This window comes from Lingula anatina, chromosome 9 (assembly GCF_051362555.1).
Source record: "Lingula anatina isolate TDL-2025a chromosome 9, LinAna3.0, whole genome shotgun sequence".
NCBI lineage: Eukaryota > Metazoa > Brachiopoda > Lingulata > Lingulida > Lingulidae > Lingula > Lingula anatina.
Window position 1 is genome coordinate 5,037,906 of NC_141775.1, and position 24,738 is coordinate 5,062,643.

Here is a 24,738-nt window from a genome sequence, read left to right on the forward strand (position 1 = left end):
ATATACTTTTGTCCTCCTTTGAATACCTTGAATATTTTCATTCTCTTTCCAATACATAAAGCAAGTTTTATGATCAAACACTCCAAACCCTATAAGCACAAAAAACATTAATGTATACAGTAAAGAAGTTCAATGAAGTGTTGCTTATTTGTTCCTAAACATTCCACACCCACCCAAAGTGCCAATAGTACAGAATAAATATAATGGGTGAAAAACCACAGTTAATCTTGTTATATTAACAACAGATTAACATCTTTAAAAGAAAGTATCAGAGAACAAAGAGACTAAAGATTAGAATTTAAGCTTCCTAAAATAATGACAAATAAATAAATAATTATGACAAAAATAAAAAATGAAATAAAATAAATAAATAAGAAAATAATTTTCGACCCTGCAGGCTATTTGAACTTAGTCATGTAACATACCCATTCATACCTCTACCTGGCAACACGACCCCCTGACAGGTCTCAACTGACTGATAAATCATATACTGAGCCTAGAGTGACTGAAATTAGACTGCATCTCTACAACTGAGTCAATGCACTGCCTGTCTTGCCAAATAAATTGGATGGGTTTTACTTCACAAAGCATTTTTAAACTGTATGCTTTTTTTGTTGTTGTTCAATGAAGTTGGAGCTTAGATTTTTTTGTCTAAAAATCTTTACTAGTATATATTATCTATTAAAATTACCACAATTTATAAACTGTAAATGGACCTTTGTATATCAATTCATATATATTTTTTTTAATTGTGGGAATAAAAAATAATCTCACTGCAACTTTTATAAAACTGTTTACATTTTGACAACATTAAAGTTCATAAAGAGATCTGCATATCAAAACTACTCAATCAATGCACAAGAGTAAAAAAGAAATCAGTTCATTGAGACCTGTCCCCCACCCCTTAAAGATCCACATATAAAAGAAATGCCACAGTATTAAAAGGTCCTTCCTGTGGCAGTAAGAGACAAAGTAAACCACTGACCAATCCTCATCCAACTGTAACTAATAATTCACCAAGGAACAACAGAAATATCATCATGAAGACTGTCGTCTGCTTCTGCGTCACGTTAGTTGTGATGTGCATTGCCATCGCCAACCAAAGAGCTGAGGCTTATCACTGGTTTGGGAGATCTCAAGCAGGTAGGTGTTTGAAGACGATTAAAAAATAACAATCAGTGATGATAAAATGGGTCTTTATTGCACTATGTTAACAGAAACACCTCAACAATATAAAGCAGGGGATTCCTTCAATGCCGCAGAGGTATTGTTTTGATAAACCCTTGACACACCTTCTTCCAATATTTACCATAAACTCAACAACAGATTATAGAATTTTTTAAAGAGTTGCCGAAGGTCATCTCCTGAGGTATGCCAAGGTCTGGCGGTAAAATATTACATATCTATAATGTCAGAGGCTGGGGTCTTCTCCCTACAACAAACTTAGCTACTAGTATTTATGTAAAATGAATATTATGAGTGTTTCTGTTAGAGTAACTGTCATATTTCTAATGTATGCAGCATATATGTGTATATTTTGCAAGTTATGTTTTGCCCTTGCTGATGACTTAGCACAAAATTGATGACAACATAAAAAGATGAAATTTGTATATATTGCACAATGGCATAGATAGTATTTGTAAAAAAAAATTGTTATTAGCTTTTACCTCTTAACTAAATACCAATTTCCAAATCATATTATTATACTAAATAAGGATTTGATATTAAAATTCTAATTTGTAAGATTTTCAATGGTCTAGAATTCAAACCATAAACAATTCCTTAAACAGTAGAAATATCAAAGCTTAGTTAACTGAACTTAACAATCAGTCACCTTCATAATCATGATCTTTTAAAAACAAGAATACTCCAGCGCCTTTATCTGAAGTGCTGCCTTCTTAATTCAAGACATCACACAACCACACATAACCTCTCATCAGCGACAGTTACGTACAGACGCTTAAGTTTTCGACCAATTTTTTGAAGAAGATAAGAAAAATGTTGACAAAATTGTGGTGAGGGAAGCTGGAAATTTGAAGTTAGTTCCAAATTTGTTTTGTAACAACCAGAGAATAAAAAGAGCCATGAGAACAAAAGACTGTTAATAAAATTTCAAACCAACCATGCAGAGTACAGCAAATGGGAATTCACAGCAAGCTTCAGACATATAACTGAAAAATTTAATTTTTTATTCTTTTGCCCTATTTCTAGTCTAATCATTTAACCAAATTTCAATGCAACCACCGTGCTTGCATTTTTAAACAATCTTTATTTGACGTAATTATACACTGTACAGGGGCGGATTTAGGCTGTCTTCTGGGTCTTCTGGAAGACGGTCAGTTTTTCAAGTTTACATTGTCAGCCATCTAATGTTTTCTGTCGGAAGACGGTCAAAAATGGAAGATGGATCAACAAAGATAATTTGGAAGACTGTCAGAAAATATCTCTGGATCCGCCCCTGCTGTAAGAAAGCTGTTTGTAAGAAATGATTGACTCAATAGAAAAAAAAAGATAATGAACTCTGATTGTACTAGTACACTCATGCTTAGCATACACATAGTTACATGTAGGTTTGCACAAAATAAACAGATATATCACATGAAGAAAATCAAAGACATGATATAATTTGCATCATGTTGATTTGAGACAAAACATGCACCCTATTCTGTAAAGTAAACTCAAAATACAATTAAATTCATTCCTTTTATGAAAATATTATTCTTATATAATATTGTGTTCTAAAGGCACAAGAAATGTTATCAGAATTCATACTCGGGATTTAAACCCAACCACACCACCCTATAATATCAATAAATCTGAAATCTAAAGTACTTCATTTTAAAGAGAACAGACCTTTTCAGGGTCACCCACCCTTCATAACAATTCACTGCAAAAGGATTATTTAAAGTGGCATTTGTTCGACGTTTCTTTTCAGTCCATGGTATTTCACAGGTGTGATATTATTATTATAGTTTTATTTATGTAGTTCAGGGGGGACGGGGACAAAGGTTGGTAAGGTGCCTCTTTAAAGGTGATAAAGGTCCTCAAATGTTAATTGCGTGGAGATGTGTATTATACTTAGTATTAGTACCATTTACTGGATTAAGATACAGGCCCAGCTGTAGCCAGTTATTTCAAAATGAGGGTCTCTCTCTCCCCAGAAGACAAACGACATTGATTCACCGTTGAATCAACGTTAATTTTGATGGATCAATGTTGAATCAACGTAGAATCAATGGTGTTTGCCTGCTGGGTCTCTTTTTTTTAAAATTAAACCTTTTAATACTCTTAGTCCATTCAACTTGAAAATTTTGCATAGAACCTAAAACAAAATTGGATTCAGATTTTACTTTTTTCTTGTGAAATAAGAGATTTGTTCGACTTGGCCAAATTACCCCCCCCCCCTTTCCTACCCACGAGATGTATATATTATATATACTAGTATAGATGATCATAAAAAAGCTACTGGACACTTTTGCTCATTTGAATACAGATGATATTTGTGAACATCTAAACTGGTCATTTGATGAACAGATAAGATGTGACTGTAAATATGACTGGAATAAATTGTATATGAACTCAGTGTGAGTATGTGAGCATGCATTTGCCTGTGTGTGTGCATTTGTGTCTAACTTTTTAATCTTATGAAAGAGGTTAAATATACCCAACCTCTGTTCTGAAACTTTCTACAATATCTTGACGGCCCAGCATTCATGGAAAATGATTTTAAGTGATCATGCAAAGGCATATGGTTCAGGAGTTGATTCAATGTTGGTTTTAATGTGTGTGTGTGTGTGTGTGTGTGTGTGTGTGTGTGTGTGTGAGAGAGAGAGAGAGAGATCATTCTACATCAAATTCCATATCCTTCCCCTACACAATACCCAACTACAATGCACAAAACTATTTCAACAAAAAGCATTTCATTCAGTGTAAAAAAGAAGTAAAGTTAGCAGCGTAAGATTACCAGATCACTTCCAAAGAAAACAATCAACAAAGCATACATAGGAACACCAAAACCAGGCCACGTTTAGTTACGGCTGAATTCCCAGCTCACAGTGGTGACGTGTACAAACAGGGCTCTCCCTACCCTCAAAAATACTACTTTGTTCTCTTCTTGAAAAAGGATTCGTGACTATAAGAAAGCTCCAGGCAGTTATCACTACAAACTGTAAATTCAAGACACATGAGAAAATTAAACATAATGTACATGAAGAAGGACTAATTGGCGTAAGGATTTATCATTGAATTAGTGTAATTTTTAGAATTATATGCAACACTTGAGCATTTTCTGTCAAAATTTGTTTCTCAGTGCATATTTCAATTAAGGGATGAAATGAAAAGAGCAGTTTGACTTTTTCACAAGAAAAATGGCCAGAATTTTCTCTATTTCTCTTTATTAAAAAAACCCAATCAGTTTGAATTTTCAATTATTTTTTATCAAAAATATTCAGATTTATGTATTTTTTTCATGTACACACACACACACTGGCATATCACAGACAGTACTAGTAAATATCTGACTTTACAGAACCATAATGACACATTCACACACACACACACACACACATATCATAACACCACACATTACACCATTTTGTGAACTAAAAACATATTCAAACATTAAAAACACGCACACAAATTCAAACATTTAAAAAAAATGCTGAGTCAGTCACCAGTTTGGTTTCCCACTTCTGTGAAAACATTGGTTGTATCCAACACAAAACTGTACACACATACACACACAGGTGTGGCCATGCAAAGAAAACGACTTGCTCTTGGACATGAATACATGGTCAACTTAGACAAAAGGAGACATTCTTCTCTATTTTACTTGAATGTCATAAAGGTGCAATTTTCCTTGACCCTTTTGACATATCATTTTATCATTTTATGCAGTTAAAATGTGGAAGGATTTAATAGTAACTTTACAAATTTGGGAGAACTTTTTTCATAATTTTTGTGTAGAAAGGCTCTTCAAGATTAAAAAAAAATTTACCTGTGATCTTAATCAAATAGAAAGAATGAAAACTGTACACAAATTCAAGTTCTTTTGTAACAGTTTGGTTTTTAAGACCTTTTTCTCTGAGCACAATCCAAAACACATTGATTCACATAAATATAACTTGGATCATACACTTGACCTTCACGTTTCATTCAACCCCTAAAAATAAAATTATTACACACTCACAGCACATTTGACATCTATGTGTGGCCTCAGAAGAAAGCATCATTTGTTGTATGACAAAAGAAAACTTAAATTAGAATTATCAATGGCTGCATGTTACAGGTCAGAACTATTTTGAAATTTATTGTACCTGGAGGCACCCTTACTACACCAGAACATTTGGTTGCTAGGAGTTAGAATAAATTCTCAGATCAATGTCTTTCTAATTCATGATAATAACCAGTATGTGTATATATAACTGTTTAGGATAAACACTAATATATATAAATTGGATTGTAATCTCATTACTGAAATTAGCAGACAATGTTGTAAAAAAAACTGTCAAGTTTAGGAAGCTGATAGAAGATATGAATTCCTGTTCTTGTCAGTATTTTAAACATCTCTACTACACTTGCTTACAAATCTTTCTCAAGTCAGACACATTCCCTCTTTTTTCTTTCTTTTTTGTCTGTTATTGTGTTTCCACCTGTGTATAAATTATTCACATTTCTTCACATCAAAGCCATTCAGTTATCTATAGTGCCTAACATCTGATAAAAAATGGCCGACAGTGAACCTTACAAGGGAGGAAATGCACATTCTTTAAATGAAAAGCTTCCAAATCTTTAAAATCTTTGTTGGTTAATGCATGGCCTACCCTTTAAAACATCATACAGATAAATTGCACTTCAGATTCGTCAACTTTTTTTTTTCAAAGAAATGTGATATAACTTCCTATGTACAGTGATACCTCAAGCAACTGTAAGGTTTTATTTTCATAAACATCACCACTTTAATACATTCTGAGTTTTTATAATGGCGCCAAATTCTGCAAATTCTAAACTTTGCTTTGAAAAAGATTTTACCTTTTTTTTCTCCTAAAGTAATGATTACCAACTAAGGGGAAACAGGTTTTATTATATTTTTTACTGCTGTTTGAAATAGAAGAAAGCCACATTCGGGCTTTCAGGCCTACAGTGCTTTCCAGTTAGTTCAGGAATTCAATCCCTTCTGATCATAGTTAACATAGTGTAAATATGTGAAGGAAATTCTAAAAGTCTCCTAAAAGATGAAGAAAAGCATCTAAATGTGCCCCTATAATGGGCCAATACACAAAAGGAAAAATGTTTTTGAAGTTTTGATGCTCTGTTCACTGTACCAGCAGGATCAACATGTTGAACCTTTAAAATATTATGTGATGATAGAAAATGCTATACGGATAATATTTGCCACTTGCACAAACCTTGAAAGATGGATACTTGAGGACATTTCTGTCACAGTACACATCTCATTTTCTAGTCCAGTAGATGAAAAGGGGTGCCCCCTCCCCTCCCCCCTCCCCCACGCCCAAACTGCTAAAGAATTTTTTAAAAAAGTGCATTAAACTTTTCTTTTATTTTGTGTTGGAGGTGGGGGGTATTGACTTTAAAAAGTTGTGTAATTTTCTTCCTTTTTGGAAAAAGATCATGGCAGCTAAATAATTAAGCAATTTTGTCTTGAAAATGGCAAAATTTCTCCTACCATCCCATGCAACCACAAAAAATATCACAACATTCCAAAATATTATCATAAAGGAATATATAAATCATTTCTTATCTTTGTATAATAGTTTTCAATGAAAGAGACTAAGGCTCTTCTTATCAAACCAAAATCATTAGGGTGTGAAAAAGTACACAAAACTCCTAAGAACCTGACTGAGGGATCTAAATAGATCGGGTAAGATCTTAAAGATGACTTGTCTAGTAACAATACAAGAAAAAACATTCTTCACTCTCCAGATGTTGCACAATGTCCAAACCATTCACAAAGTTCTGAAATATTAGACTCTGCTGTCACTTCCACCCTCCATTGTCAAACATGATAAAAATCTATCTGTAAGTTGCCGCTGTGGACAATAATGGAAGCTCAGGGCCTGCAAATAAGTGGTAAGACGAGACCTGATTTACCTGAGACCTGTTTACTAATACTGAAATATAAGACAGTGTTTAACTTAACATGTCTGACTTAAAGAGACGGCCTCAGGTTTAGGAGGAACTCTTCTGAGTTAACTCTACCACGATCATTGTAAATTTCAGCCATAATTCACAAAGATATACTGCATTATAAGGCTTTTTCATATGGAGCATTATATTTTAGTATACAACTGTATATCGGTATACTGAGTATGACAGGTTTTATTTGTACCATGTATTTCCACTAGAGGGTACTAATGACTATCTTTCAAAGTTTTGTTACTTGCTATTTAGGCTGCAGTTAATATCATTGGCCATGCTGGGTGGGGGTAAGGGGGGGGGGGTGTTCCATTTAGATTTCTCTGTTACACAATACCCAGAACATATCAAATTGTCAATCTCATAAAACCTACCATTAAACCTCTACTGGTATTAAGATATAATGTTCGATGTGGCCTTAATCTATCAATAAATAATACACCTAGATCATCATAATCATAGGTGCTATGAGGATGGGGGTGGGGGTGGGGTCTTCAAGGGGGGGGGGATCTATACCAGAAGACAAGAAGTGATGTCCGTAAGCAATCTTTATATGACGCCCATGTACAGTAGAGGCATACCCCTTTAATTAGGACCAAAAACGTCCAAATTTATGACCACTGATTTCACAGTCAAAGAGTGACTTAATGTGGTGACAAGTCATGACTTCCTGTCACATCGATCATTATTTTTGAAATTTTAGGTGACAAAGGGATGACCAAATAATTTGAAAGACAAAAAGATAAAATAACAACACAAATTTTACTAATGACGTTTCTGATAAAGTACTTGATGACTACTGTCTGTCCGTCTGACAGACTGACGAACAATCATGACTTCCGAGACAACACTGTCTCAGACTTGAACATTTGACTGTTTGATAACCAAAACTATATTATAGTGATTTAGGACCTGTGAATTCTAAAGCCAAAAGAGTGCCTGTGCACAAATCGTGACTTCCGAAAGCAGTAATTATATACTTTGCACATTTCAATAGAGTGATATATTGCACTTGCATTTACCATAGTCAACATACTCACATTCTATGCCATTGTCTCATCTTGAGTGGGTGGGTATGTGTGGGTAAGTGTAGGTACAGTGTATACCCTCCCTAGACCAGTAAGCAGGTTTTTCAAAGGAGTTTTTTTTTTTCTGAAAGTGAACCCTTTTTACCCCCCTCTCCTCCCCCCACGTAAATGATCAGATATGAAAAATGGCATAAAACCTAAATCAAATTGTCAAAAAAATGCAATTCTGCAGCATGAAAAGAAGTGACAGCAACTTAAAATAGACCAAGGTCTCCTAACATTATTTTTTATAGAATATCTATTGCCTAGGCAGATTTCTGTACTCTCTGATCTATATATATGTGTCACCGAGTGCTCTCTAAAAACTTATTGAACTTGAACAAAATTTTTTAAATAATAAGTTTTGTCAACAGTTGGTGAGAAATGACACTTGTGCATGTAAAACCTAACATCCATAACCTTTAACTCTCTCTCTTTTTAATATGTATACATCTTTTAGCCTGTAGGTTTATTCTATTTTAAGACAGTTTTCTAGTTTAGAAATACACAGAAAGTAAAAGTATCTCAATCATCTTGCCAGTTATCTTGTTTTTTTTTTTTTTTTCAAGCACTGGCTATGGGGGACAACAGTTACTGCTTTATTGTTATCAAAAGATGTAACATATGAACTCAGGTGACTTAAAGGTTACTACTATATGCCACTGATTACTGATATCTGTAATGTATCACTGGTAACGTAATTATTACACATGCATGCCTACATGTATCAGAGGTGATACTGAGATTTTTTTTTTTTTTTTTTTTTTTTTTTTTTTTTTTTTTTTTTGCAAAAGGAAAGATTTTTCTGTTCTTTTTTATGTGGGTTGCAATTGATGCTGATAATATGTATGAGTATATTAAACAATAAGACAAATCTATGCATTAAGTTTGTGATACCCTTTTTACCAAAATCCTTCTGAAGCCCCAAAGTTATAATGATCATAATTGGAAGAACTTATCATTATATAGTGCGAGTGCATAACACAGCAACTGATGAAATTCTTTGATGAGTTTCACACATTAACATTTTGATTTACATTTCTGTTACAATATCTGATTATAACAACCCTCCAATAAAAAAAAAGATAGTAGATTGTGTTAGTTGTGACAGCACACAATGTGTTGTGCTGAGGTATCAGTGCTTGAGACAAAACACAATACTCACTGCCCACAGCAGGAGTGAAAACTTTAATCAAAATGAAACTTATCCAACACTCCAACACATTCCTTAAAATCAGTGATATTTTAGATATATCAGAAAAAAATGACAGAATTTTCAAGTAGGGCATACGGTTTACATCAGAAAATAGTTTTTTCTTTTTTTAGTAACAAAAATTGATAAATTAAAATAAGATAATGGAAAAGGGAATTAAGTTTTTGAATATATTGAGTTGGGGGCTGGTCAAGGACACTGAATTTGATTCAACTGCAGTTTGTAAGTACTTTGCACTGTTAGAAACACCCACAAACAACTACCTCTGTAATTTTTTAATACTTACAAAAAATGATTTTTCTCCTTGTTTGTCTATCACTTTTCACATTAAATACACCAAATGTGTAACTTTTATGAGTATGGAATCCAATTTCTTCTAATTCACCTAACCCTGAAACCTTAATTCATCTCCACTCTTACACCTATCCTTAATTACCCTAGCTGGTAATTCAGTCCTAAACTACATTGTTAAAACATTGATTTATACAACATTTACTTCTATTATTTCTTCACTCTCTCTATCAATGTATCTGTCCTGAATCCCCCCTCCAGTCTCTATACTAAGTACTGTATCATTTCATCAAAGGTGCTGTCAATATTTTGTATAGATTGAGAAAACACTGTCATAAACCTGGGCTCGGTTACAAAGTTAATACATTGATTCCATTAACTGTGAAATGAAACCCTCGGTGGGAAGGAGTAGGAGACAGAATGAGTGTACTTCATCTGTTCAGCAAACATGTCATGTCCTGGATATGGGTGGTAGATACAGACCATTTGAGTTTGTTACTCCCACTTGTAGAAAAGATACTTTGGAAACATTTTTTTTTTTTTTTTGCTTCTTGAAAAAGTTAGAAGTGTTTTTCCATTTTAATTATTTCACAATGAATAATTATTTAAAAAAAACTTGACTTTGACTCAAATTGTGATTTTAGTTTTTATCTTAAAAAAAGTTGGTTCCAGATATCAAAGGAGCCATTCAGAATGGAAGATCCGAGTGTCAACTGGTCCAAGGATCAAATATGGCAGACCATATAAGAACGGAAGACCATTTAATCCTGTCATAGACCCCATTTCCAGAGATTGGATCGATCTACTTTAGATCGACCTAACTCCCTGGGGGTTCACGCTAAATAGCTGTCAGCCGAGCGGACACAAAGTTAATTACCCCCTTACAGCTTGTAGTAGGCGGGACGGACATTTAAGCCGGATTATCTGACAGTAATCTAGTGAGACTCCCCTTGGGGATAGATCGATCTAAAAGCTCTGGGAATACAGCCATAGTCTCTCTGCTTCTCACACGCCTCTCCAATTTAAAAGGCACTAGTTCACGCATTTCTCAAGTTTTTACATTCACAAGTTTGCAACATGGCAGAAAAAAACCATCAACTCGCTGTTAAGTCATGTGTTGTGGATATTACGCAAAATTTACACCAGGAATTTATCACCTATTCCCAAAGCACCGCACAGCCATTATAGAGAAACTTAGTACAAGTCCTCAAGCTATCTCAAGGGGGCAACTTGGAGTGGATTAAGAGGACAGTTACATTTCTGATGATTTCCCGTAGGAGATGGAGGTGTGAAGGGGGGGGGGGGGTCTAGACATAAAGGGTAGTAATAGGTCCACACTTCAATGCTCCAGTCTAGACGAGTACAGTTTCAGAGGTGCAAACATGTTGGAGTTTTTACTCCTTTTTGCAAGTTCTTCACAAGTTCATTTCTCACAATGTAATATCTATTCAGAATGAATGAATGGACAAAGTCAGATTGAATTTATATTTAATATGGACATTTCTACTTAAAGACACTCTTAAGGGAGTATAAGGGGTATTTTCCCAAAAAGACCAAGAATTTATGACTTAACCCCCCTCCACCCTCACCCCCTTCAAGTCTGCACATTAGGAATCCATAAAATCAGTATCATTTTGGTAAACTATTTGGACTTTCAGGTTCCTGGCTGGACGCGTGGGCAGTTTTTCCCTCGATCTCCCACCCTTAAGTCTACAGTCTGGAGCTGATGATTAATATTTGTTATCATGGTGTACTAATGTGCTGAGTGGCACCAGAAACCTTATAATGGGCCTGCAGATTGAAAAAAAAACATAAAAAACATTAAAAAATGGAGTATCAATGAACAGCACCCAGGACGGCATACTGCTAACGACCACAGAACAAGCAAAATGCAAATAAAATAATTTAAATTTACTGGGTCCAACATAAAATCCAACCCCATTTCAAATCAGGTGTGGTCAGTTTTATAAACCCTCCCCCCCCCCTCCTCCCTAAAAATCTCTGTGCCAGATTTTTTTATGCCCCTATTTGCCACAAAACATAATCTGCCGGCAGTGTATTTTTTAAGCCATCATATGATATCTACCTCCAAATCCTGGCTTTTAGAGATTAAAATATCACGTTTTAAACACGGACGTGAGAGAGTTGTCATCTCATCTTAACTACACGTTCGTGAGATGGGGTTTCTGCAATTGATACCCTTCAGCCATGCATCCCCAAAACAGGGATAATTGAAATAACCAATACTGTTTAATAACGATGACAACTTCATCTTATAATTACTGGGAATCCGAGAAGTGGAAAGTATCACTATTGTTCACGCTGTGCTTGCCTACATTTTCCAACCACAATGGATAATGATGCTGTAAAAGTCAAGTGGGATAGGCCTGTGGATTGAAATAATTAAATTGCAGTCAATATTCAAAGAGTGTACATAATATAACATTTAAAAAAGGTCAATCCTTACACAAAACAGTCATCAGTCCATAAAAGCAGGCCAGAAAATATATTACAGTTTTTTTTTTCTTTGTTGAGAGAGAGAGAGAAAGAGAGAGTGAATGCATGTATACATGAAGATTCTATGACTTGGAGGGCCTTTAAAGTTGCAAAAGAAATATTTCATATCCTATATATATATTATAATTTTATAACTTGAAAACATTGCTTTTTTTTCATCATGTTCTGGAAGGGAATAAAATAAAGATAATCAGCAGTGCAGTCCTAATATATGAAAAATAACAAGATAATTACAACCTACTACAGTAACCCTTACGGATGTAACCTCTGGAGAGACAAAAATGAACAAAAACAAATGAAAAAAAGTCTCTCTTCAACATATAACCTTACACTGTGACATTTCTTCAGTCCCACTGGCCTAAACCTTTTCCTGTAAACGTATCAGTTTTACGCAAATCTTTACTATAAGATAGCTAAAAGTTTTGAGGCCTGGAAACTAGACTCAAAACCATTAAAATAGTTACGAAGTTTAAATAATACAATATAACTGTTCATTTTTCTTCAATAAAATTTTATCTGATGGTTAATCAAGAATTCTTAAAAGGAATTAAAGTTTAACCTCAAACTTGACAGTCTAAATTTCATTGATTATGGTGCTGGGAAAATAATTCTACACCAAAGACCTAAAAAACAGCAACAACCGTAAAACTAAAAGTAATTTAAAAAATCAGTCTCGTGACTAAATTGACAACAAACAAACACGCCTCAAGCAAAATCCTAAACAAGTATTTATTGTTCTCAAATGAATTGCTCCCACTCGCTGTTAGTAATGGCTTGCCACAAAAAAAAGCCAATAAATTTATCATAAAGACAAAATTGTATTGCGGCATATCTCTGTACCTTGTATAATCAGTTACATCCCCTGAGCCTACCAAGCATGGCAAACAATTAACCAATCAATTAGAATATTAGTAACTTCAAACAAGCTACCAGGTACATAGCTTGTAGCTGCAGGGGAATGATGTACTGGGGTATATATGCTAAGAAAGAGTTTTCTCATATAGAGAACTGGGTGGGGGATTTTTGGAAGAAAATGGCATAATTTTTAAGATTTTCATCGATGATGTTTGAGTACTTAAAGACCCTCTTAATACCCCAAAACTGTTTTATAATTTTAGTAATGCCATAGCGCCTTCACCTTTCCCCCCAAACAAGAACAAAAATGAATAAAAATAATGAAAAAAATGTAGAAAGGTTGGAAAAAAATGTAGAAAGGATCGAAACAAGACTAAACTAAACAAATATATCCAATTCTCAATTGTGCCCTATATATAATAGCACAATTATCTCCATTGACTTTATTGAAGAACCCTGGATCGGTCCTTGTTAAGACCACATTTTTATTTCACTAAGCTGATAAATGTCTTGAGGGACCGACTCATCCCATGGGAGGTGGACTTTAACTTAACCTGGCATACAAAGAGGTCTGTTATTGATGAGCACTGACTCATGCCTGATACACCAATTAATTATACAAAATGATATCATTAATTCATTCATCTCCCTCGTCAGAATCCACTATTAAAATACTACTGACTTAAAAGTTCAACTTGATGGTTTGTGTGTGTATTGCTATATATATAGACATCTACGACACATAAAATGTTAAACATAATGGCTTGTTGTGGAAATGCAATTGCCCTTCTTTATTTTTACTCAGGGAGGTTTACTCCTGCAAACTTTTTACAAACAATTGTGTATAAAAATAACTACCACCTACCTCCCTAGGCAAAATATTGATCTCACATGCACGCGAGCATACGAGCGCATTCACACAATGTCACGCACATGCAATAAAGCTAACAATACCCAGGCGTGTAACATCAGCAGGTGCTATTGGTTACACAATCAAAACTACCAATAATAAACCAAAATTGTATTGTGAAACATCTTTTTATTTTTCTACAATGTATATAATGCTCACAACACATTGCCGCAAATTACTCAAACATATCAATCAAATTCCAGGTTTGAAAGAATATAAAAAAAATTGCAGAGCTTTGACTTGTTCTTGGAAACTATTCTGCACCACCTGCACAAAACTCCCTCTGTCCGATAAACACCACAGCGGTCTTCTTTGATACAAAAAATACACCTGCCAACTTAAACAGCATTTCTCACACCTACCGGTATTACATTCAACTGTAGACAATCCTGTCCCTTTGGACTAACAACATTTTCCAATTATGCAATTGTACTGGGGAAAATAATAATAACAAACAGAAAGATAAATTTATTATATTTTATTAAATATATTATCCCTTTTTTCGCACAGGAAAGATTAAAAAAAAAACATATATTTATAAATCAGATGAAACAAAGCATGTTTCCTATTTTAGAACCTATTCAATACATGAAAAAAGAACTATGCATTATATTCTATATCTAACAGTTGCCAGCCAAGCAAAATACCACCTGAGATAACTTCAGCTGTATTCAGGTGACCCACTGCTGGGCTTGCAACTATGGTGATGTCAGATAGGCTCAAACCAGTGCAGAACGGTTCTATATCATGTTAGTGTGAATAGGACATAAACCTTGAGAGTAAACACAACATTTGAAACTCCTCCACACCCTCTTACTATTTGCCAACAATGTGTTAAATCAATCTCTTACTCCAGGGTATGTCTGAGCCCTTAATACGTTATACGGAACTGATTTTAAGGCTTTATTGGCAAAATCTAAATGTTCTGTCTACACGCGCCTGTAATTTCCTCTTAGCGCGTTAAACATGCAAATGCTTTGTTTTTTCAAATCAGCTTCAAAGTACACGCGTTAATATTGACTGTGTCACTGCTGCCGGCTATGCGAGACTATTTTATAGTCATTTTCTTTGATCTAAATTTTGCAAAAAGTTTGCTTTTTCATGTCATTGTTTTGCTTTTCCATTTCTACATCAGTGTATATTATTGTTTTGAAAACAGGGCAGGTACATAAAAGTTTTGCAGGTTAAAATAAATATGATGTCAATCACATTTATCAACTTTAGAAGTCACTGCTTATCATCAGTTTTAACTGATTTAGAAATCTTTCTTGAAGATAAAGAGAGAGGTTCTTAAGTTTCCAGGTCATAAAAAAAATCTGGGAGACAATAATTTTAGTTTGACAGCGTAAAAATATTTGGTGTCATCAAAAACACAAGAAGTGAGCTGAAAAATGAAGCCTCAAATGTTCCTTTGAAATGATATACTTAAACCAAATGACACATCACTGCCAAATGTCAGAAGTCAGTTCAACGATGTGTATAATTTGACATGCCTACACTAACAACACCTATGAGGTACCAAGTATGCCAAATTGTACACAAACACAGCCCTGTGAATAGTAATCATCCACTTCAAAATGAAACCATTTACAAGACATTCAAGTAAATAAAAAATCAATTAAAATATCTTGATATCATCTGAGCAAAAGGGGCATTTATCAGAGGGTGCCAGTACAATGTAAACAACAATTCAGCGATAACTGTTGATCATTGTTCAATAATGAGCTCTACAATTAACCCTCCTTTATGGTGTTATACGCAGAAATACAAGTGTGGTAATTACTCGAACTTTTCAATGGGCAAAAAGTGTCAAACTTTCAGATACATAATTTAATTATTACAAAATTTTATTTCTATAAATAGCAATTGTGGTGCTTTTATTGCATAGCATGTATTGTAGACTAGCCTGCTTTGAAATTTATTGCTACAATAAGTGTGAAATTCACAATTTTCCCCCATTGAAAAGATTGAGTAATAACTGTAGTAAACAACCCAATTGTCCTCTCAACAATTTTAAGTTTCAGTCTATGAAGCATCAATTCAATGCCCACACTTAAATCACAAGATGTCATTCTCCTGTAGCTGCCTACACTTGTAAAGCACTCCAGAAAGAGAAAGAAAAGAATTCAATCAAATCGGAAGCCATTGACATTTACAACTTTCTATACTGACAATTCCAGAATTATTACTGTATTGACAGGGCAAAGGAGTGAAGAGTGTCCAGTTTTCAGTTGTGTGCTTAGTTTGAATCTTTAATAACTTGGAGACGGAAAAGGATTATTGAGTGAGAATACAGGAACAAAAATAGACATGACTGTGCCAGAAAGAGAGAGAGAGAGAGTGTGTGTGTGTGTGTGTGTGTGTTCAAGGGGGGGGGGGGGGGGGGTCCTGACCAGGAAAAGGTATGCTTTGAATCAACTTTTATTCTAGGTTCTATAAACAAATGTAGGTTTTAACTTAAGATAAAAAAGTAGACCCTTTTGTTAGAAAAAAAAAACTGTTCTACCATATTACAGGCTAGAGGCTTTGTGTACTAACATATCAGGGTATGCTGCAATATAAAAAGAAAACAAAATGAGATACACAGGTATTTTTGATTTGAGACAACAAAAAATAGGACACATTTAGTCTTTCCATCTCTACACCATAAATGCTAAACACAGTTCCTAGTACTCATGAATGAAAAGATAGATATTACAAAAGGGAGATATCTGAATAGTTTCTCTTTGAGAAGACCAACACTAATAGTCTAAATGCATCAGTAAATAATAAATGAACTTTTTAGCTTGCAGAATGATGTTCTTATGTTGAGTTGAATTATGAAGAGAATTTTAAAAATAGATCGAAAAAATTGCCACACGATGGCAAAGGGTCTTCTCTAATTACAGAGGAACAAAAACAGAATTTACCATAAAAGGAAGCAAAGTCACGATGTCTTCCGTATAGTCCTTATGTACTTATAGATTATGGACCTCTTAAATGTATAGGGAATCAAAAAATAATAAAGCACTTAAATCATGCGCTAAAAGCTTTGTCCTTAAACACAGATTTAACACCCTTGGGCAAAACTGGGCGAGGGCTGTGAAAATAAAATAAATCCATACTATGATGAAAACAAACTGAACTGAAACAATAACTTTTAAATGTGAATTGCGCAGTCACCTTAAAACGTGCGTGGAGACATACACAAACACACACCCCCCGATTTCAACTTCGTCATCACAATAGCACACTTTCATCAGCAGCTATACCACCTCCTAAACAATGCCCATAGTTGCCAACTTTTGCTGAATTCCCAAACGGCACGATGTCGTCTATTGTTTCACTAATCAATGCTGGATGATTGTCATAGTTGGTCATTAAGCGTATAAAATAGACTCCCGCCAATGTATGCAGGCAGTTATAACCCGTGGCTGATTAGGAAACCAATAACTACTGGTTTAATAAACCGTATACAGAAGCGCGTCAATTGTGACAGACTAAATCATTGAAGAGCAAAAGTACATAATAACTAATCACCAGAGACTCGAAGGACTTCATTCTTTAACTTTGAAGCAAGTGCAGAGGAACAAGTTTGAAGCTCTGAGTATCCTGCAGTTAGTTCTTTATCTTATCAGAGGAAGAAAAACTTAGAAATCATACAGTAGAAGAAGCAAGTTGTAACTTTTGACTTGAGATAATCGGAATCATTTTTGATAACTGAAAAAATTAAGGTTGTAGAGTTAGTGCAAGCTTGAAACAGGCAATATGAATGGACCAGTGCTACTTATTTGCCTATTGGCCCTAATCTGCACAGCAAATTCGGCAGTGTGGTATGGAAAGAGAGCCCCATTGTACAAATGTGAGTACTTTTATATTATTATTTATTAGGTTTTAATAAATGTTTGTGTTGTAACGGGAGTGTACAAAAAAAAAAAAAAAAAAAGAAAAGAAAAAAAAAGAAAATTTTGCACTCCTATATATGTTTGATTTTTTTTAATTTTAATTTTGCTGGATACTTTGTTAAAAAAAAACTTGATATATTTAAAAGTTTTTGTTTTACAAAGAAAGGAGAGGAAAATTACTTTTAAAACATAAATACTCTGAAATGGTCTCTAGGTTTCTTAAACTGTTTGGGTTATTTTACTATGAGTAGACAAAAATTACCCTTAAGCAGAAATTATAAATTAAATACTTTGAAATAGTTTTTTCTGAGCTAGACCTCCTCTCAGTAGCACAGCAAATAAACAATAAGAAATTTCACTATGTTGATGAGTACCTATCAAGACTGAAAATGCTAGCATTTTTTCAATATCAGGTGACATTCAATTTCTCTAAAATTCAAAGCTAATTTCATGGCAGGGGCGGATCCAGAGATATTTCTGACGGTCTTCCACATTATCTTTGTTGATCCATCCTCCATTTTTTGACCGTCTTCCGACAGAAAGAATTAGGTACTCATCAATGTAAACTTAGAAATTTGACCGTCTTCTGGAAGACCCAGAAGACTGCCTCAATCCGCCCCTGCATGGGTCAATATAGTGCAAAGTGTGTAAAATGCACTTGTACTAGCATGCATGAAAATAATATTGTATCATCAAATCCTGCATTATCTTTTGCCAAGATATGAAAAAGAAATCCAGTAAATCTAATATACAAATTACAAATGAATGATTTTACAGAGATGAGAACTGTTTTTGGAAAACTGCTTTTTGGCCTCTCTGATTCAACCTGATAAGGCAGAAGACTATCATTGAATGACTCACTGGACTGCCAATGAATCCTTTCCTACTAAATAAATAAATAAATAAATAAATAAATAAATAAATAAATAATGAAAAACACATTGAAAAAAATACAATAAAATGACAACTATAGTTGCATTCAAATTTAGTTAAATTCTGTAGAACTAAAGCAAGCAAATCAAATAATTGCTTCAAAATAAGCAAAAACTGCACAGGAATCAACATATTGTTCTCATATGAATAATCTAAAATGCTACTCGGTACTCAAAACTACTAAAATTCAAAGCACTCTGTCAAGCTTTCGGGTTTTAAATATTGTGAGTATCAGCTTAAATAATTCATATCATGCCATGACCACAAAACAATGTTCATTTTCTTGGAATCGACAAATCAATCAATTTCTATGAAATTATTCAAACTGAAATTACCTTGAACATGTGAAAAGAATACAATTCCCTGAAATCAACAATAAAAGGTATAATTGATAATTTCAGGGTCTTCTCTCATTTCTACCGATAAATTGACCAAACAAATGAAAACTGAGCAAGCAAATCTAAAACCCTTTTCATCCGGATTACTTGAATTACTTATGACTTCTATTGTGTCCCTTTTTGTTAATTTTGGTTCATTTTTTTACCTGAACTAATCAAAAATGGATGCCAGGCCTGTGGGTTAAGAGCATCTCTGATGGCCTCTATTATTCATTCCATCAACAAGCAAGGCTCGAAATGAAATAGATCTGCATCAGTTGCTTTCCCACTTACCCTAAAATCAATTTGTTCCTTCATCATTTAAGCTACTGTAACATTTTAGTTCTAATGGACTGCACATTAAAAAGTAATGACTTGAATGTGAAATGGGCCAGGTGTACCGCACTTGATAAACAGTAGATACGGACAAAGTTCTTGCCTTTTTACTGGGGCTCTATTTGATGGCATGCTGGCCCCCCCACCCCCACCCCACCCCACTACTCTTTCTTCCTTTACAGTAGAAATGGAATATAAGTGATTCCCACTTAGAATAGGTATTGTTTGTTATTAAATGTGCATATGTTAGCAATAGGACATAATGCAGCAAGCTTTATTTTCCTTTTATTTATTTATTTATTTATTTATTTATTTTTTATTTATTTATTTGCTGCTGCAGCTCTTGAATCCTTAGAAGAATTTGAACACAAATATACTGAAACATACTTTAACATTTTAATAAAATAATGATAAATGTTTTGAGTATGACAGTAAAAGTGATCTAATGTCACAGCACTACAAGATATTAAATGATTTTCCAGGACTATACCACCACCCCCCCTCTCCCCTGTGGAGTTTTGTAAAATATCTTAAAAGAGTTTTTTGGGGGGAGGGGCCTTTCATCCGTTTTATCACAAGTCTCTTGCTTTTCCTTAAGTCACCATTCAAATCAATATCAGAGACAGTACATAGGACCTGCTATAGCAGCATGCTTACTGTATTGCAGGCCTTCAACAGCTTCAAACCCCCCCCCCTCCACTCCCCTGTATGATGCCACAGAAATAAGAGTCGAACAAAATACTGCAACAAATATAAAGAATCAACATTTCCACTCAATTAAGAACTTTCATACAAAGCAAAGTTATAATTATACCTATGTATATTCTATTTCAAGAAGTCAGTTGACGTCAGTAAAAAGTCAAAGTGGGTGTCCTTAATTAATATGCATCATCTTTATTGCTTCGACGGACATCATAAATTATGACCCCAATTTTGCGATTCATCAAATAAACCTCTTCTATTTGCATGTACTATTATTTAATTAATAATCACAAGATACATATGTCACCCACATCTTGATAGCTGACAACTTTTAGAATGCTAAAAATGCATTGTATTTCCTTATATATATCATCCATGTATGTGCTATGAATAGTGTTTGTATAATTAAATGGTTTTGTCACAAGTTCAAACAAGGCAACAAACAGATCACTTGTAAGACATTGATATTTATCAAATAGGCTATTGTAGAAAAAAGTAATCACTGACAGATGGATATTGAGTATTTTATCATAACTCCTTTTATTTATTTTTCTATTTATGGAATCTTGCTTACATTACATAAATACAAAAATAAATAAAAGGAGTTATGAGTTACAACAAACACTCACTCCCTGTCTTCCCTTATAATTTTGTAAGATTCAGAAAAAGACAAAAAAATTAAGAACCACTGAAAAGAAGTTGATGTAAGAGTGAGTGTTTCAACCAAATCTACAGTATCAGAATAAACATCACATTATCTCTTCAATATCCAATAGACAAACATCGGTAATTAACTCTGCGACCACGGACAATACTTAGAATTAAGCAGACGCAGATTGAAGGAATAATATTAACACATGAAACGTTGTCATCAGGTTCAGCTGAATTAGCAGTTACTCCATTATTTGTCGTTTGGAAATAGATTGAAGGAAGAACAATATAATATCCCAAGCAAACTCCGTCATCTGATTGAGTTGAATTAGCTGTGGCGGTCTTATTTGTAATTTCCGATTTGGGAGACAAAGTGGGATTGGATTCGTTCTATTGAGCAAAGAGACAGGACACAATAGACTCTGTGCTTGAAAGACAATAACGACATGAGTCAAAGGCGCCCATGTGATCAAATGAAAAGCTCCAAGAATACTAGGTCTGGACGATCTAATTCACATACTGAAAGCACAAAAATTCATGTAATGAAAATCCGTCACAAAATTTGCACTCCAAGTCGATTTTTATAGGTTTTTGCTTAAAGGTGCTCTGGAAGTATTATTCTTTTGCTTCCGTGACTTATTCAAAGAGACATCAATGACAGACACCATATGATTTGTTGGCACTTTTGTGTCCCCTCAGATAGAGGCTATATGTTTGTTATCACTGCATTCAAAGCGGATGTGTAACTTTTTATGATCTGCAGTATAGATGTATAATTAGTAGTTGCTTCATTCTGCATATTCCATCAATTACCTCACTCAATTTAGCACCGCTGCGTTTAATACACATGTTTTAATTAACCATGAGAATATTTATTAACACAATTTCCTTGATATCAGACAGATCAATGCTTCAATTTCTATTTCCTTTTGCTTCATTTCTCTCCGTTTCATGTGTCAAAAAGAATCATTAATATTTGTCACAATTACATTTTATCACCTTATTTTGATAGAAGTTGCTATTCATATGAAAAACAAGAATGTCAGAAAGCCATCTGATTGAATATGTGTGTAACATGACAATCACATTTTATCTTTTTTCCTTCTAAAGAAACAGAACCTCTAGATGGTATAAGCATGCATATTAGCCTCCTTACCATTTGTTTTTCAAAATACAATAGTTTACTTATTTATTTTTCTATTTCTTCACTAATTCATTTTCATTTACTTATTTGTTATTTTATAATATTGTACTTAATTAGTTTTTAGTTTCTTTATTCATTCATTCGCTTCTTTATTCACTGAAAGAGAGAGGTTTGAAATGGAGCCTCACCTTCCTTACATAAAAATGATGTACAAGGTGATATAAATCTTTATACTTGTGTCACAAGATAATTTCACTCCATTATTTCAATTACATTTACAGTTTCCAACTCAGACGCGTCTTCAGACTCTGATACAAAGTTGGTCTCTTTGTTGCGCCGGCTCTACGATGCAGACACCAAAGACGAGAACTTATCAAAGGCCGCCTCCAAAGACGTTTCGAAAAAAGCCCAATCCAGTGCCGAAGATACATTAAAACATGTCTACGGAGTGCTGAGAGATTATTATGAAAAGAAAACCATCTGAGAATGTATCCATGATTGTAAACTTTCAGAGATATTTTATGTAAGTATGTTTTTGAGTCAGATATATTTTTATTGTAGCAGTAATTATTAGATAAAAAAATACTTTATCATATCTTGTCTGCTACAGGTCTGGTACAGTAAAATTCAAATTAATTTAAGATTTAAATATTTAATAAAAAATTCTCTGACAGAAAGACAATACTTAACTTGGTTGTCTAAGATAAATAATTCTACTTGAAAATATTTTCTACCATAAGCTTAATCCATATCTGATATACATGTATAGCAAAGAAAATATGCATTGCCAATTAAATATCTAAAAATGATACTTAATCCCTGTTTCTCTGCTCTTTATTTTTTCTTTTATTCCCAATCTTCTTCCTCTCTCTCTCATTCTCTCTCTCTTACACACACAACCAAGCATGCATTCATTTTTTTTTGTCATACTCCCTCTATCCTCTCCTACTTCAATAAATAACAAATAAACTCCTTAATATTTTCCTTTATTTTCCAGATACTCAGCATAATAAAGGACATGTGATCTCTCTATGCACTGCTGACACCTAGTGGACAACACAGAAAGCACATCACGACAGCCTGTGGCACAAGTTTTATTCGTAGAAAAAGTTGTAGATGACAACTCAAGAAGTATAGTTGCTTTTACTGAACATGGTATAAACACCTGTATTCATTTTCTGCCTGCTTTTCTTCCAAGTGTAAACTATCAAGACTCGAGACAAAAAACAGAAAAAGAAGAAAAAAGGACAAGACACTCCACTGATTCTAACAAAAAGACTTGTATTTTGAAACTTTATTTGTTTGCATGCATATGCTTATTATGATAAAGATGAAACGTTTCAAGAAAGTTTTACCTTTGTGAAACCATCAAATAAGACTTCACAAATAAAATTTTAATGGAGCCTGTGACCTTGACCTGTATGTAATTTCACAAGTAAATTTAAAGGGGCACCTCTGTCCTTGACCTGTCTTTCACAACATTGTCATTACTCAACTTTCCAACCTCTATGATACACTGACATATTAGAGCTCAGAGAAAACACTTGTAAAGATATGGAAATCATTCTTAGTATTGTATAAATTTTTTCTTCGATTGTGTAAATGCTTGATTTTGATTTGTTATAGCAATGACAATGCATACAAGTAAAGTATGTAACTAACAAAAAAGAAAAAAAAAAAAGAGTCGCAGCAAGCATATTTAGAGTGACCTCGAGATTTTAATAGTTTTGAAATTTTCTTCACTAAAACTCAGTCCATGTACATTATTTAAGCTGTCCCGGATAAATTAGATTTTAAACTTATAACAACCATCTTTAAATAGTTTATGATCTTTATTTTAGATACAGCACTGTATTTCATATGGAATTTAAAAAAACTCAGATATTAACATGCATTTAATGTATTATCGTGCACACTGTATGCTGTAGTGGCCTCTGTTGGAGTTACTAGTATCAAGAAATGGACTTACAGCTAGAGAACCTCTTAAAACAGAACTTTTTCATAATTCAAGGTCACTTAATATATAAAGCTATCTCATTTGCCAAATAACCATATTATTTATATAAGTTCCCAGTTAGCAGTGTGAGTAATAAAAATTTTAAGTAGCAGCAAAGCTTTCTTGCTGATGTGAACATTTTGACTTCCCCTTGCATATGCTGTACTGTCATAGATTTAGATGTCATTAAAGTGTAATCTTATTGCTTATTGTCTATGTGACATGATTTCAGAACGATCACAGAAAACTTTGGGGTTTCAAAGAAGTGACATTTCCATAACTTCATCAAAAAAAAAAAAAAATCCCAATTGTAAATGTTGGCACAGAAGATAGGTAAAATCAATGATGCCTTTGATATTTTAATATTCTATTTCTCAAAATTGTATCATAAATTTTTTCCAAAACCTGAAAACTAAACAATCAGTCTTCAAATCTGCACTTCATAATCTCCACAATGACATTTACTGTTGTAGCATTGTCTCAAAGGGGTCATGTCGCTACTCCCCCGCACCGTTACTCCCCCGCACCGATACTCCCCCGCACCGATACTCTCCCACACCATTACTCCCCCGCACCGATACTCCCAAGCACCGATAATCCCCCTTAGTAATTTTTTGTATTATGCGCATCGATACGACCTCACACCGATACTTCCCTGCACCAGTACTTCCCCGCACCGATACTTCCCCGCACCGATACTTCCCCAC

The 24,738-nt window shown here is 34.0% G+C and overlaps 2 protein-coding genes across 3 annotated transcripts in view; one reads left to right on the forward strand and one right to left on the reverse strand.

Moving 5' to 3' along the window:
* LOC106159350 (H(+)/Cl(-) exchange transporter 6) overlaps positions 1-24,738 on the reverse strand; it is a 50,634-nt gene that overhangs the window by 11,005 nt on the left and 14,891 nt on the right. The gene's annotated exons all lie outside the window — the stretch shown is intronic.
* On the forward strand, positions 922-24,240 carry LOC106156108 (uncharacterized). Its single transcript, XM_086995654.1, has 3 exons — positions 922-1,143; positions 22,317-22,558; positions 23,033-24,240. The coding sequence occupies exons 1-2, from the start codon at positions 1,041-1,043 to the stop codon at positions 22,517-22,519; spliced, it is 306 nt and encodes a 101-aa protein (XP_086851780.1). The 5' UTR covers positions 922-1,040; the 3' UTR covers positions 22,520-22,558; positions 23,033-24,240.